Source organism: Podarcis gaigeae (assembly GCF_964106915.1).
Source record: "Podarcis gaigeae genome assembly, chromosome: 2".
Classification (NCBI taxonomy): domain Eukaryota; kingdom Metazoa; phylum Chordata; class Lepidosauria; order Squamata; family Lacertidae; genus Podarcis; species Podarcis gaigeae.
In genome coordinates this window covers 26,207,510-26,224,059 of record NC_139679.1, presented here as the reverse complement: position 1 = coordinate 26,224,059, position 16,550 = coordinate 26,207,510, and the positions used below count along the sequence as shown (strand labels likewise).

Here is a 16,550-nt window from a genome sequence, read left to right as displayed (position 1 = left end):
AAAAATGGGGGGGGCAGGGTTTTTTCCGTTTTCTTCCAAATGGGAACAAACAGCTTTTGGGGGGGAACCCTGTCCCCCCCAATTTTCCCAGGTTTTTTTTCCAGGCCTTCTCCCATCTCTGCTTGGGATATAGAGAGCTCAAGTAAACTGTTGTGCGTGTGGTTGCAATATGATGGAGTTAACTTGCTGGAAGCCAAGTAGGCTGGGTCACTGCCTGGAAGGGTGGTTATCTGAGAACCCCGTGTACAGGGCCCTGAATTCTGGGATGGAAGAAATGTACTAAATATAAAGAAGCAATACTTTTAATGTTTATTTTTAGTGCATAAATGTTTATTAAATGTATGAGTCACCTATTAAAGTGACATTCAGAACATAAAAAACAGATCCCTCCCCCAGTTGTAAGCGATGGACGATTACTTCTAAGAAGTGGGAAAGAATCCTACAATAAGTCCCAAATTAGAGCCATTGCTTCTTGGAATAAACACAGGGGAGTAACATGGCTAATCGCTATTTTTGCGGTGTGATTTGACCACCAACAACCATGCAGTTGCATTATAACATTTATCAAGGTGGGACTTGTAATGTTGTGACATGATTTGTAAAATCCTTTTAGAAGCACATGATAGGTACTCTATAGTCTGAGGGCATCCTTGCACAGAGGTATTTGCAAGCCTGATGTCCCATAAGTAGTATTATCTGAGTCTTCTCAACGCTTTGTGAAACTGTATTTTTGATTCTGGAAGCTAGTTTTTGTGTTATATTTTTTTTTCAGAACTACATGTTTACAGTGGCTTTTAACCGTACAATGGTACATTCTTTACCTGTTATGATGAATATCATTAGCAACTTGTACCTGCACAATTTAAACGTAACTGAAAGGATCCATGTCTGGAGTAACCCTTTCTTTCAAGTAAGTGAATGCAAAACCCAAAGACTAATAATTGTAAATTGAAGTGGTAAGGGAAATGTAGGTGTGTTTTTTTCTTGGGGATAAGCAATCCCCCTGTTTTGCTCCTTTATTCCATTATGGATCCACTGCACTCCAGTCTGGTCCTGTAGATGTATGCTCAGTGGCGGAACTTCATGCTCCAGCATCGGGGGGCGGAGAGCAGGCGGGGGCAGGGCTAGCGTGTGTCCTGGGGGTGTGGCATGCCACCTGCAGGGGCGTGGTGCCCAGCACAGGTGGGGGGGGAGCCATAATGGCACCCCACTGGGATTGTGCTGCCGGGGGCGATGCACTCCCCCCGCACTCCTCTTCCTCCGCCAGTGTGTATGCTAAGAACTGGGAATGTCTACAACATTAATTCCACCCTCATATTTTTCTTGCTGCAGTTTCACCATTTATATTTATTTGAATTAAGCACACGAACACACACACACATATTTTCTTCTTCTTTGGCGATCACTTGTAGCCGAGTAAGATAGTCTTCCATAAACACGGTTCTAACAATGAGTCCGTAAGTGACTGTGGAGGCCAATTCTGGATCCACACGTCCTTCCACAGTGGGGACATTGGTTTCCAGGCAGGAGTTGATCACGGTGTGGATTTGCCAAGCGTGCCTCCTCTTAGCACGTTTCTCCCTTGCGTCCTGAGTTCGAGTGTCTTCAAAGCCCGTGACACCTTTGGTAAAGGCTGTTCTCCAACTGGAGCGCTCGCAGGCCAGTGTTTCCCAATTGTCAGTGATTATACTATATTTTTAAATATTTGCTTTGAGACAGTCTTTAAACCTCTTTTGTTGACCTCCAGCATTACGCTTTCCATTTTTAAGTTTGGAATAGAGTAGTTGCTTTGGAAGACAATCATCAGGTATCCGCACAACATGACCTTCTTCCAGTACACTGACATTAGTTTGCCTGTCTTCCCAAGTGATGTGTAAATTTTTTCGGAGACACCGTTGATGGAATCTTTCGAGGAGTTGGAGATGGTGTTTATAAGTGGTCCATTATTCACAAGCATATCACACATGAGCACAGCCAACCAAACACAGCCAACCATCTAGCTGTGTACGTGTGGCCTACAAATGTTTGACAACCCTTCTACTGTATACCTTTCCAGTCACTAGCAGACAGCAAAAACAGGGTGTTGATTGAGTCCATTTGTGGACACACACCCCCTATGTCTGCAGACATAAAATTAATGTTCCAGGTGATTTTTTTTTCTTCTTCTTACACTGAAATCTTTTGACTTGCAGGAAATTACTGACACAGTTTTCACACTAGTTCTGTACTTTGAGGCTGTGTTACTAGGAGTCATTGTAACTGGGATGCCTCCGTATTTTGCCATGGAGAACGCAGAAAATCACAAGGTAATATATTTCAACCCCACAGTATTTAGAAAAGGAACATAAGTCTTATTTACTGGTTCCCCCAATCATCTGGCCAAACATGATATGATATGAATGAGTAGATAATCAGGCCATCTAGTTGTCCTCATGACCCACATTAATTGATCTCACTTTGTAGTGTACTAATCCATAATATACACAAACATATTATATGAGGACTAGCAAATAACAACCACTTTCTCCAAGATTGTTTTAGGATGGTACCATTCAACTAATCAATACTAAACTAACACAGTGCAGCCTGAGAACATTTGTAGGGGCAAGTATTGAGAACACATTCCACCAACTCTGGTAACACCTATCCAGTGCTTTTTTTCTTGGGGGGGGGGTGGAACGCAGGGGTAGGCATGCCTCTAAACATTTTGCGAATGTAAGTTTGGCCTCATTGAGGGGCAGTATTTCAATATGAGTAGGAAAATGAGAGTACGCCTAAACATTTTTTTAAAAGAAAAAAAAAAGCACTGCGCCTATCTATTTCTTGGTCTGATTTAAAGTGCCTAAATGGTTTGGGGCCTCCACATGTTGCAATGTGATGCGAGAAAAATAAAAAATTACCGGAGGAATTTTTTTAAAAAATAAATAAATGAAAAATATATTAGGCTGTGAAATGCCTGTCTGTCTAGTACTTTTCACACTGAATTTTGCAGAAACTTTTGTGTCATCAGAAAAATTAACTTCGTGTATGTTAGCTGCAGCAAAAATACTTTTTTGCTAAAACATGGCTAACACATCATCTATTAATGAAAGGTTGGAGAAACTTTGGGAGTTTGCTGCTAGGGCCAAATTAACTCATTACTTCACATTTAGGCAACAGGAAGGTATGATGGCTTCATAATAAGATGGAATAGTTTTATTGAATATAGCAAAATTAAATGATTGTGGCCACATGTAATAATAAATCAGTTTGTAATGCAATTCAGAACAGATACAAATAGTTTTCAATATAAATCAGTAGTTTTTCAGTTCTTCAGCAGGACAGTATCCTCTCTTTGTTGGTAGAGCCAGTGTGGGGTAATGTTTAGAGTGTCGGACTAGGACCTGGGAGACCAGGGTTCAAATCCCCACTTGGGCGTGAAACTCAGTGAGTGACCTTGGGCCAGTCATTGCCTTTCAGCCTAACCTACCTCATAGAGTTGCTGTGAGGATTAAGGAAGGAGGAGGGAGAACCATGTACGCAACCTTGAATTCCTTGCGTGGGGGGAAGGTGGGATAGAAATGCAATAAATAAATATTTGATAATGATGATAATAAACAGTATGAATAAATTACAGTAGTAGTATGCGATTTATAATATCGCAATTAATTATAGTTTTAAAATTAAAAGATGCTGCACGAAATAAGTATATGCCCATATGTGTTTTTTTTAAAAATGGTTTGGGACCACACTAACTGAAGACCCTTTGTACCTGCCTAGGCTTTATGACCAGTCACTGAGGTCCTGGTCTCAGCAATAAGAGATTTTAGGTTAACAGATTACCAGGGACAGAGCCTTTTCAGAAGTCATTGGCATTTGTAGACCATGGATTAAATCTCCTTCTCTAACCATATAAAATCCACACGCTGCTCTGGAGGATTTTTATTTATCTTACGCGGGCTTCCCTCTCTCTCCGACACCGATGTACGTGTCTTTCCTTCTTTGATGATCTCTACTTACTATATAGCTTTGTTACTAAATAAGACTATTCTTATTTGATCTGTGTTCATTCATCTCTTATTGGTGTTTTGGCTGCTGTTCTTCAGTCCAGGAAGTTCTGGGCTTGCCGGAGACATCTTGTTGGTGAGAACAGAATGCTAGACTTGATGGGCATCCAACAGGGTTTTTCTTACATTCTTACATTTCTGTGATGTGCATGAGCCGTTCAGCTCTGTTCATCCCAATCCAAAACTGCTGAAGAGCAGAAATCTGGTTAGGCTAATCTGGCTAGGCTTGGTGCCATTTTCCACGTTTGACATGTATTTTAATGTGTTTTGCAGATCAAAGTCTACACTCAACTTAAGATCTCAGGTCTTTATCCATCTGCATACTGGTGTGGACAGGCGCTAGTTGACATTCCTTTATTTTATATTATTCTCCTTCTCATGATGGGTAGCTTATTTGTATTTCACCATGGAGTTTATTTTTTCCCTGAAAAGTTTATTGCTGTGGTAAGTTTTGCTTAATTTCAAATAAATTTCCTGTATTTTACTCATTCTTTGTTGTTGTTGTTAATATATTTGGGTTATTAACCCACTTCTCAAGGGTGGAGACAAGATCAAAAATACCTAAATCTTAATTCCTACTAAAATAGAAAACAATGATACTACTTAGCCCCTCATACTGGTTTTACTATGGCAGTGAAAATCCAGCACAGATGCAAACATCTGAGCGCTTCTCAAACATTCAGTTTTTGTACTGTCTTGGTATGCAGGTGCTGTAAACATAAGAGTTATTTCCATCTCTTTAAAGTTTTTTTCTGGCTCATGGCTTTTAAGGATTTGTATGCCAGTTCCAATCCAACATGGCAAAGTATGTCTGAAAATAGCAGTAGAGATACAACAGTGCAGCTGTGAATTTGCTTTCTAGTAGCTACTCCCATTAGGGTATGGGCTGCTGCTTTCTTCATGCAGATTCATGGGCAATTTTGAGCAAAGCGCATATTTTTACTGATAAAAAGTAAGAACATCATCAGTGTACGCCAGCGTGGTGTAGTGGTTAAGAGCGGTGGACTCGTAATCTGGTGAATCGGGTTCGCGTCTCCGCTCCTCCACATGCAGCTGCTGGGTGACCTTGGGTTAGTCACACTTCTCTGAAGTCTCTTAACCTCACTCACCTCTTACAGAGTGTTTGTTGTGGGGGAGGAAGGGAAAGGAGATGGTTGGCCGCTTTGAGACTCCTCAAGGGGTGTAAAAGGCAGGGTATCAAGTCCAAACTCTGATTCTTCTTCTCCCTCCCCTGTTTCCCTTATCAAGCGGCCATAGTACAAATGTGACCAGCCATTTTCGGTAAAAAGTGGTCTGTGTTTTCCTTTATCACATGGACCCAAAATCCTTCCCTCCTTCTGAAGTCTCCATGTGCAGGCTATAATCCTGAGTAGCCTGCAAGACCAGTCCTGGACAGGAGCAGGGCTATTGGCTTAAGGTCTGTGAGGGAAACATGAACAAAATAACAGAAGGGGGAACTTAAAGGACATCATTGAGCCCTGTAGGGATTCCCTGCTCAGAGGTTTAGGGGAGCAGGGATTGCCTTAGTTTCTTAACTGCTGTTACCTATTTCCACCTCGGAACATGTGTTAATTAACACTAATAACTTTCCTTTCCTTACAGATTTTTTGCCTCATTGGCTACGTACCATCAGTAGTTCTGTTCAATTATGTTGTCTCCTTCACCTTTAAAACGATTCAAAACACCAAAGAATTTTGGTCATTCATTTTTTCAGTGGTAAGTTTAATGGTTGTGTTGAAGTTGCCTTTCCTGCTTACTTTGCAATAAGTATTGTATCAGTTACATTCCCCCTACCCCCCCAGTAATTTGGATGTGGCCCAGTCCTGCAAGCACACAAACCCTGTTTAAGTGTTTGGCAGCCTTGGCTACCAAATGCAGGAAAGGACTACCAAGAATACATGGAGCGGCCATGTCCTCTGGATGGTGACACTGGCCATGCCTTCCCTCCCCACCCTCATAGGTATGCACACACGGTTCCCTCCACGAGGACGGGAAGCCGATTGTTGAAAGTCCAAGTCTTTATTTTAATTTATTTTCCCTTTCAGGCAGCCTTGGTTTGTTCTGTTGTCATCGAAATAGCGTTTTTTATGATGTACTACACAACAGCGGCCGTCCTTCACACCTGTTTTTCTGTCTTTATTCCAATCTATCCCCTTATTGGGTGCCTCATTTCTTTTATAAAGGTAAGTTTTCAAGGAACTGAAATAAGGATATGTGTGTCCTAGGGGAGGGAATATATTAAACTGCAATGTGAGTGCAGGATAAAGAAATATCCAATAGTATTATGTGGGTTCGCTCCTTCCTCTGATACCCACTACAAAATAAGGGTAGACCTTTTTCAAAGAGCATCATGGAGGTTGCCTGGGCAAGAGGAACGATGTGAAGAGGGGCAGTTTCTCCTTTCACTGACAGGAAGAGTGGAAGAGGAAACTTACTGAGTAAGAGACTGGTATTGTATTAATGTATGCAGTACTACCAACCTTATTATATGCTTGTGAAACATGGATCACTTATAAATGCCACCTCCAACTCCTCGAAAGATTCCATCAACGGTGTCTCCCAAAATTTTTACACATCACTTGGGAAGACAGGCAAACTAATATCAGTGTACTGGAAGAAGCAGAGATCACCAGTGTTGAAGCAATGATTCTTCAACATCAACATGGTTGGACTGGTCATGTTGTGCGGATGCCTGATGATTGTCTTCCAAAGCAACTACTCTATTCTGAACTTGAAAATAGAAAGCGTAATGCTGGTGGTCAACAAAAGAGGTTTAAAGACTGTCTCAAGGCAAATCTTAAAAAATATAGTATAAACACTGACAACTGGGAAACACTGGCCTGCGAGCACTCCAGTTGGAGAACAGCCTTTACCAAAGGTGCCGTGGGCTTTGATGACACTCAAACTCAGGACGCAAGAGAGAAATGTGCTAAGAGGAAGGCACGCTTGGCAAATCCACACCGTGATCAACTCCTGCCCGGAAACCAATGTCCCCACTTTGGAAGGACATGTGGATCCAGAATTGGCCTCATTGTTAAAACCATGTTTATGGAAGACAATCTTACTCAGCTACGAGTGACCGCCGAAGAAGAAGAAGAAGAAGAAGAAGAAGAAGAAGAATCGTGCATTTTAGTCACAGGCAATTATGGGAGCTCCCTTTTACCGTGTCATTTTTAAGCATCATGAAAACTTTGATAATATTTATCTTTGAAATATTCTTGTTATATTTAAAAAGGAGGGGAAGCATTTAAACAGCATGGTTACAATCCAGAAGAGACATCCCATTGGAATAAACTGGTATTTTTAGTTTATGGTATCTTTAATAGTGGTATTAACTGTATTGATTCACTATAATTCAGAAGAAAAGTTTTATCACTCTTTGGGAAAGCATGCAGATTTTCTGAATTGCAGTGTTAAAATTAAAATTGGCATCATCTGCAAAATACATTGAAAAGAGTTGTATGAATAACTATTTGTTATCTTGTTAGATAGCCCGGAAACTTGATAACAAGATGGAAAGGAATTCAGAAAGATTACTGGTTTCAGTAGTAGCGGTAAGCATGCTGTTTTTCTTTTGCTATTCGGGGGATTGGCTATTTGGTTACATTTTGGAGAGTAATTATTGTTACTGTTTATCATTTGTGCAAACCCATCATATTATTGTGTGCTTAACTTTTTTGTTTTGTTTACATGCAGTATTCTAACATCAAGTAGTATAGTTTCACCTTTTCAATCAGAGGGCATGTGGTGTTTGTTCCAGACAATCCTGAAAGTCAGTGTGCTTTGCCCATAGATTACTTGGGTTTTTGTAAGATCCCAGTTGAACTATTGCAATGCTTTATAAAGTGGGATTTCTTGAAAAAGCATTCAGAAATTTGGACTAGTGTAGACTGTGGCAGATTATTGACTGGAATTCATCACAGGGAACATATTACCAGAATGCTGAATGATTTTCTTAAGACTTCCATTCAGTTTCCGGGTACCATTCAAAGTGTTAGTTTTAACTTTCAGTGTCGAGTCTAGAACTTTAATGGCCAACTTCTCTTATGTGAGAGCTCTATAATTTAAGAGCTTCATCTGAGGCCCTACTTTGAGCGCCTCTGTCTTTGGAACTTAGGCAAGTGCCTGCAGAAGAGAATTGGCACCCCAATTATGTAGTTTCTTTTCTATGCTGCAGTCGAACGCATTGTTATCTTTTAAAGTCCTGTGTGTCTATCCTGATTGCCCATGATTTACTAGAGCTCTTGATATTTATTATCTGGTCTTTACTTGGTTTCTTAATTGTCCGGTTTTAATTCTGATTTTATGAGAAATATTTTTTTTACATAATTTAATCTACAGGTGGGTCCAGAAAGTGCAATGACATAGTGAAAGATGCTCCATCAGAATAATTCTACTTTTACAGTGTTTTCCTAAGTACTCCTAGCATTTTCCATGCCTATAAAACTAAATGAAAAAGGCAAATCGCCCAGAATATTTATGCCACATTCTATATCACCTTACAATCATTCAGATTGATACTATTTAAAAGTAGGAGGTTGTATCCAACCAAGTTCTGCTAAGAGCAGATCTGTTAAAATGAATGTACCCAGGTTAGTCATGTCCAGCAATTTCAAGGGGTCTCTTCTGAGTAAGACTTAAACTGGAGACATTCCAGTGAATTATTCCACTTGTGAACTTGTCTTCAGACTTGGAGAAAGGGAGGGAAGAACTTCACGATAGTGGTTGGTAGCAACAAAACCAAAAACTTCACTCCTCCATTCTTCATAAAAATGTGACCAACTGAACCACCTTTTCAAATAACAATTAGGATGCTATCCTTCATTCTGGGCAGTGTAATTCAGAAAGATTATTTCACACTTAAGGCTGCTGCTTGAAAAATTAATCCGAGGGTTCAGAGGTCTCACCTGAGGTCTCATACTTAGGAATGATTGGACCTTTGTTGATGCAAGAGGCCTTGTTTCCAGTGCCAACATAAGAACAGCCATTTTGCCTGACCCTGTCACCACTGTGGCATGTAAGTGCTGCTCAAAACGGTATTTAGAAGGGACAGGGTGAGACAAACCTACTTATTTCTTAAATAAAACAATAGTATTTTATTGATCTTTGATCAAAACATTTGAAGGTCACCTTTTAGAACCTGGTCCTTTTAGGCTGCTTAAACAAATCAGCCTACAGATGGATACAGAAAAAAATGAAACCATGGAGTGTAACACTCTCCCTCAATCTATAATTTTAGGTGGTGTACCCACCATGTCTTCAAAGGGCATTTGAAACACATTCTTTCCCTCACAGAATTTTGGGCATTGTAGTTTACTGCTCACAGAGTTACAATTCCCAGCTACCTTTAACAAACTACAGTGCCTGGAATTCGGGGGCCGGGGATGTGCTTCAAATGTGCTTTATATGTTTAGCATGTACCACAGTTTTACATTACACTGTAGAACGGGAGGAGTGTTAATAAATGTTCAGATCCTGAAGTTCAGTTGAAACCCAGAAGAAGACATGTAAGAATACCGTGGGAGACCTCATATCAGGAAATATATCTAGTTGTTTTGGACTAGTCTCCATGAGCCCCAGCCAGCATAACCAATAGTCAGGGATGAAATGAATTGTAGTACAAAACAAGCATTCTGTGAATGATGAAGAAAATCAGAAACCTCTTTCATGAGGGGGAAATGTTCAAGAAATTAAGAGAACAGATTTCAGCAGATTACAATTAGGAAGACTGTGATTTCCAGATTGAACATTTTTTAAAACAGAACTTTAAAAAAAAATTCACCACAGAGCCTGCAACCTTATCATAAAGGTTTCCACTAAATGTGTCTGCCTGCCAGTGCCAGAGTCTCATAACCATACACAATACCATGGATTATAAATATAGGAGTACAGCAATTGGCATGCCCCATTCTATAAATTCATGTTTACGTTTCCGTAAACTTGCAGTTACAAATACAAATCAGCACAGGACCAAAGCTGTTTCAATTAATATACTTTTTTCCTTTCTTCAATTTAGCCTTATTTGCAATGTGTAATTTGGCTCTTCCTTCTACGATATCTTGAGGTGAAGTGTGGAGGCAAATCGTTGAGAGAAGACCCATTTTTCAGGTTGGTTTGTCTTTGAAGTAGCAGTATTCAGAAAAGTGTGCACCAACCAAAAGAATCAGCACAGATCGATGCAGAGGCTGAGATCCAAACCTGATTTCAGGATGATATTATTAGTTGTATTCGTATTAGTATTATTTGCACTTATTAGCCACTTTTCTTACAAAATACGGGTTACATATGCTTCATGTTACAAACTCCGCTAACCTAGAAATAGTACCTCGGGTTAAGAACTTTGCTTCAGGATGAGAACAGAAATTGTGCTCCGGCGGCGCGGTGGCAGCAGGAGGCCCCATTAGCTAAAGTGGTGCTTCAGGTTAAGAACAGTTTCAGGTTAAGAATGGACCTCCGGAACAAATTAAGTACTTAACCTGAGGTACCACTGTAGTTCAAAGATTAAAATCAATATAAAACCAAAGCAGAAAAAACCCCATTCATATGTATTAAAAGCCCTTTCATTTCACCACTCATTGGATGCTGAACACAAGGTTTGAGTTCATGTGTGGAGAGGCGGTCCTTAAAGTATTGAGCCACATAAGGCTGGAAGCTTGATAGGCCCAAAACCAGCACTTTGAATTGAGCCCAGAAGCTAATTGGTAGCCAGTGTAATCATGCCAGAATTTTTATATGCTTGGACTGACTTGCTCCCATTCAGCTCCCAGCTGCAGTTTTGGAACTGTCTTCAAAGGCATCCCCTTCCCTATATAATGCATTGCAGTAACCTAACCTAGAGGTTACCAATGTAAACAACATAATTTAGGCTGTCCCAGTCCCAGTCAAGATAGGGGCACAGCTGGGCCAGCGGTCAAAGCAGATAGATAGCCCTTGGTGCCACTGAGGCCCCTTGAGCTTCAAGCAACAGTAATGGTTGCCAGAAGCTATGTAGCTGCTCCTTCAGGGGGGTGTAACCCCATCCAGAGAAGACCACATCCTCTTCATCTGGTCTTACATTTAACCCTAGCAGTCATGTCTGGATTAGGTTCCAGTTTATTGACTCTCATCCAGTCCATTACAGAGGTAAGACGTCAGTGCACCACATTCACTGCTATGCCTGCAGATGTAAAGGAGTAGGGCTGGGTGTCACCAGCGTATTGCTCACGGTGTACTGCAAAACTCCTGGTGACCCCACTCAGTGGTTTCATGTTGGTGTTAAGCAGCACAGGGGATAAAACTGAACCTTGCAGAACCCCACACTGAAGGCTCCATGGAGCTGGACAGTTGACTCCCCAAGCACCATCCTTGGCTGTTGCTCCTCTTCAAGCCAGTAGTAGATGAATCACAGAATCTCAGCACTTGGGGACCCTCTTCTGTTGCTTACTGCCAGTTCTGCCGCAGTGATGCATCGGATAGGGACATACCAGCAGGGTTGCATGTATGGAACTTTCCCTATTATGGACTGGCCTGTTGAGCTGATGGCATTACAGTGGTACCTCCGGTTGCAGACAGGATCTGTTCCGGAGGTCTGGCCGGATCCCAAGGCTTTCGCAACCGGAGGACCGCTTCTGCACATGCGCGCGCAGCAAAACCCAGTAAAATACTTCCGGGTTTGCTGCTTTCGTGTCCCGAAGTTTACGTAAACAGAGGCACTACTGTATTTCTGTTAGTGCTATGTATCCAGAGGTCCCATGAGCAGAGTTTAACATATTTTCCTACCTTCAGAACTCCCGTGAAAGTGAAGCCCTGGAAGTTCCCAGATGTGCCACATAATGAAGATGAGGATGAAGATGTTATGGCTGAGAGGTTGAGGGTTAAGGAGATGACAACCTGCCAGAGCTGTGAGGAGGTAAGTCTTTCCCTTCAGTGAAAAATCACACTCCCTAGTTTGCACCCAATGATGTGCTAAGATTTAGGGAAGCTGGAAGTCTTTCTCCTGGCTGCACAGGAGGAAGACAGGTGAGTGAGGAGTAGATGAGCCTGAGGCTTCTGCTTAACCTCAGGCTCACATGTTTGTGCCTTAGGCTCGTGTGTTCCTGCACATCACATTTAACCAAGGTTTGCTAATCCTCACTTCAGTGAGCTAATTCACCCCGATATTGTTTTCTGCTGATTTCAGTGATGGTGATGTAAAGAACAGAAATTAAATTAGACACAGCACCGGGGGGGATGGAGCTCAGTGCTCGGATGGATTATTTTTAAATTTTTTTGCATTATATAATCTCATTCAGTATTCAACTCTATCATCTTTTGTTTTATTAGAAACCAGCGGTTTTGGTCAGTAATTTGCATAAAGAGTACGGTGAAAAGAAAGATTTTCTTCTTGGAAGGAAAATAAAGAAAGTGGCAACAAACCATGTCTCTCTTTGCGTAAAAAAAGGTTTGAGTTAAATTGTTTACTACGGAATCAATACTCTTTTTTAGAAAATACAACACACCCTCTTGTGAGGCACAACTGCAGGTGCTCTTCCTTTTTATTTCAGGGGAAATTCTGGGACTGTTGGGCCCCAATGGAGCTGGGAAGAGCACACTCATTAATATATTGGTGGGAGAAGTCGAACCAACTTCAGGCCAGGTATTTAAATGCAACCTAACCTGTCTGCTCACTCTTCTTCTTTTTTTGTTAGATCATTTATTAATTTTCCAATAAAAGACATCCAATTAAAATATCAAATCATAATCCAATAAAAATAAAAAACTAAAATAAAAGAGGTCGGATTATCTTCCGAATTGTAATTTTTAATTTTACGACTTCCCATAGTCTGAACCTAAAAGCATATCCAAATCTCAGACCTGCCTCTCGTCGATATTTCCATATTTCCACATCTCGATTTTATCTCTCCATGCTCACTCTTCCTTCTGAGTTTTATTGTGTTCACCATTACAGTTCTCTTTTAATTAAAAGAAGAAGAAGAAGTTTCATAGCTCAGGCAGTGGTCCCTCTTTCTAGACTGAAGAAACTTATATTTCATACAGAAACTACCTACAGTTTATGGCTTGATTTCAGAATGAATTGTCCATGCAGCACTCTGCTCACGCTACACCCTGCATTGAGTTGCTTAAGAGCAGTAGCTCCAACGCCAGTCTTCCTTCTGCCAAAAACAGCAGTGTGGCTCACTAGGAAGCGTGATCTGACACACTGGCCAGCCAGAACAAAAAGCGTACAGAAAGAGAGAGAGAGAGAGAGATTGTGGTGGGCTGACAGAGAAAGAAGGGGGATTGTCAGAGAGCATGGGGTGTGTGAAGTGTCCCTTTTCTTCAGAAGCTCAGTGTGCTGATGCTGGTACAGCTGTTGGTTTTCATTTGCGCTGAAAAGGGCCATACAAAACTGAACAAAACAGCGTTACGAGTTACAAACAGACTCACGCTCATCTTGATTCTGGCAGCATTCCAGTAGAAACTAAAGATAGGAAAAACGGGTTTCCCTCACACATATAACACTTTATAAAGTCAGAAATAGGCTCGTAGGAGGGTTGGAACTTGCCCAGCTTCCATAGGATTATCATGTATCAGTAAGATGAAAACTCTTCAGATAGTATTTCTTGCCATTATTTTAATTTAGCTCTTCCTATCGTTCAGTATTTCCTTGCAAACTTTATGTAGGAATTTTAAAACCATATACTGTGTAGTTTATTTTTATGTACGCCATGTTGGAATGCTAATTATTAATTGGTATAGAAATGTTTTATATAAATACATTAACAATAATAATGACAACAACAAGGTGAAAATGTTAACTAAGGATTGGTATATCCACAGGTGCTGATGGGAGATTATTCCTTAGGTGAGAATAATGAGGATAGTTCCATGAGATTTGTGGGATACTGTCCTCAGACAAACCCACTCTGGCCTGATATTACATTGCAGGAGCATTTTGAAATTTATGGTGCTATCAAAGGAATGAATGAAAGCGACATGAATGAAGTCATAAAAAGGTAAATATTTTATTTTGAACACTTGTTGTACAGTAGTCTTTCCCCCCCCCCCCCCCATCCTTGGGTATGGGTATCTTACTTAATTGCAAAGTATAAAAGCTTTAATTGATTGTGATCAAATTGTACTTGTAAAACTTAGCATGTCCCTTTAAAATGCAGCTTTCAAGTATTAAAGTGGTACATACAATATTTAACAGAGGTGTTTCCTTTACACTTGACAAATGGCTCAAAAGGGAGATAAACCCAGAAAGAAATAAGATTTAGAAACCTCAGAGTGTTGTAGCAAATACATACCAGGAACTGCTCTAAGTTTTAAGATACTGGACAGTTCACAGGGGGTGGCAGGGGAAAAGGATTCTCTGAGTGCTGCTAAATCCATCTTCCATGCCCTTCTTCCTTTATTGGACAGTTTTCACCAGGTACTGTTTGATTTACTACTTTTGTCCAGGTAAATCACATAAATCTCACTAGCACATTGAAAAAGATATAATGAGCGTATAATGAATTTATTGATGTTCTCTCATGTAGGCTTTTTAGAATGCTTAATACTGTAGTGACACCCCTTTCTAGACTACAAAAATGTTGGCCATGTGGTTTTCTGCAGCGTTTCCAGTGCACTTGACTTCAAGGAACATCTTCAGAAAAGGACAAAGAAACTTGGAGCAGGAATCAAACGGAAGGTATTTTATCGCTTTAAAACGTTGCATTTCTAATTCATGCTACATGAAATCATCCATCAGATGGGTAGATACTGACATCTATTGTCCAAAGGCAGAAAATGCAGAATTGAGGAAGTAGATTGCCTCTCAATGTACAAAACCTCCTGTCCATTCATGAGATTTTCATGTCATAGTGCCTCTTTCCCCCTCCCTCAGCCCATTCAGTCACAGTACAGTGGTACCTTGGTTCTCAGACTTAATCTGTTCTGGAAGTCCATTCCAAAACCAAAACGTTCCAAAACCAAGGCATGCTTTCCCATAGAAAGTAATGCAAAACGAATTAATCCGTTCCAGACTTTTAAAAACAACCTCTAAAACAGCAATTTAACATGAATTTTACTATCTAATGAGACCATTGATCCATAAAATGAAAGCAATAATCAATGTACTGTACTATAAAATCAATAAGACAGTATTATAGATGATAAAACGAAAATTTATTTTTTCTTCCCTGCACTGATGATAGTCATTGTTTGAATGGGAGGCTTTTATCCATTTCTGCAGTCACACAATCAATCAGTCAATCGGTAGCTGAACTGAGTTCCACACAGTCACGAAAACAAATAAACTGTAAAAGCCTCAAAAAAAAAAATGCAAAATAACTAGCAAAAACAAAAGCACCAGACTTAATCTGTTCTGGAAGTCCATTTGACTTCCGAAATGTTTGAGAACCAAGGCACAGCTTCTGATTGGTGCAGGCGCCCTGGAAACAATAGCCGACAACAGCATTGGGCGTTCGGCTTCCAAAAATCGTTCAAAAAACGGAACACTTACTTCTGGGTTTTCGGAGTTTGTGAACCAAAGCGTTTGAGAACCAAGGTAGCACTGTAGTGGTCGTTTGCTTTTTAGTTAACCTTCCTTCCATCTTCCTTTCTGTGAGTGGTGTGTCAGTTCCTGGCAATTTATGCTGGGTTTCTTTGTGGCGTGGTTGTCTATTTAGTCTCCAGCATTTGCAATTCCACATGCACAGCAAGGTTTTTCTCCCTTGCCAGTCCCCGCCCCCCAAAGTAAGCCTTTTTTTCTCTGAGACTCTTTTCTCTTACTTTTCAATGTCACTTGATTCCTCCTTTAAATAAACAAACAAACCCAATCTGTCTTTCTTTTTCTACTCCCTCCCAATGGCAGGCTGAATGGGTTCCCCTGGCAGTTGTTGGAGCCCTCCTCTACCTACCACCTACTTCTGCTCCCCCAGAATGAGACTCTCCCACCCCCCACACTTTGGAGAAAGATAGAGAGCAGTAGATAGGAAGACTGCCATTGCACCTTGAATGCTTGGATATCCCCTTTGAGGGTTTCCAAGTGTTTGCACACTTTGAGGATTAAAGTCAATGTAGTTTCAGTGTGTGCACATGTTTTCTTCATCTATAGAGTACATGGCCATCAAATTAATCTTTCTTTCCTACTTTCTTATTTTAGCTATGTTTTGCCTTAAGTATGCTTGGTAACCCTCGCATTACTCTACTAGATGAGCCGTCTACTGGTATGGACCCCAAAGCAAAGCAACATATGTGGTGAGTAACACCAAACAACATGGAGAATGTGTTTTAGAATGGAGCATCACAGCTTTTTATTTAGAATTACATCTCACCCCTTACTTCATCACTTTCAATGCAGCTAGCAAAACCTGGAATAATCATCTGAAAAATCAGCATGGTGAACAAACATTGACAGCAGGAACATAATATAGTTGCAACACAAAATAACACTGATTCTATTATTATTATTATTATTATTATTATTATTATTATTATTATTATTGCTGCCTCCCCTGCCCCCCGAATGCCCAGGGTAATTTTGGACAAAGGAAAATG

At 40.5% G+C, this 16,550-nt stretch overlaps 1 protein-coding gene across 10 annotated transcripts in view; it reads left to right on the top strand.

The window, feature by feature from the left end:
• LOC310839091 (cholesterol transporter ABCA5-like) overlaps window positions 1-16,550 on the top strand; it is a 54,196-nt gene that overhangs the window by 31,502 nt on the left and 6,144 nt on the right. For all 10 annotated transcript variants that reach the window (XM_083727367.1, XM_083727368.1, XM_083727373.1 and 7 more), the window contains 13 exons: window positions 773-910; window positions 2,193-2,306; window positions 4,320-4,490; window positions 5,649-5,762; window positions 6,092-6,229; window positions 7,535-7,600; window positions 10,063-10,154; window positions 11,811-11,934; window positions 12,348-12,465; window positions 12,569-12,660; window positions 13,845-14,020; window positions 14,625-14,700; window positions 16,156-16,250. In XM_083727367.1, coding sequence (XP_083583493.1) covers window positions 773-910; window positions 2,193-2,306; window positions 4,320-4,490; window positions 5,649-5,762; window positions 6,092-6,229; window positions 7,535-7,600; window positions 10,063-10,154; window positions 11,811-11,934; window positions 12,348-12,465; window positions 12,569-12,660; window positions 13,845-14,020; window positions 14,625-14,700; window positions 16,156-16,250 — 1,514 coding nt within the window. The remainder of the gene's footprint in view (window positions 1-772; window positions 911-2,192; window positions 2,307-4,319; window positions 4,491-5,648; window positions 5,763-6,091; window positions 6,230-7,534; window positions 7,601-10,062; window positions 10,155-11,810; window positions 11,935-12,347; window positions 12,466-12,568; window positions 12,661-13,844; window positions 14,021-14,624; window positions 14,701-16,155; window positions 16,251-16,550) is intronic.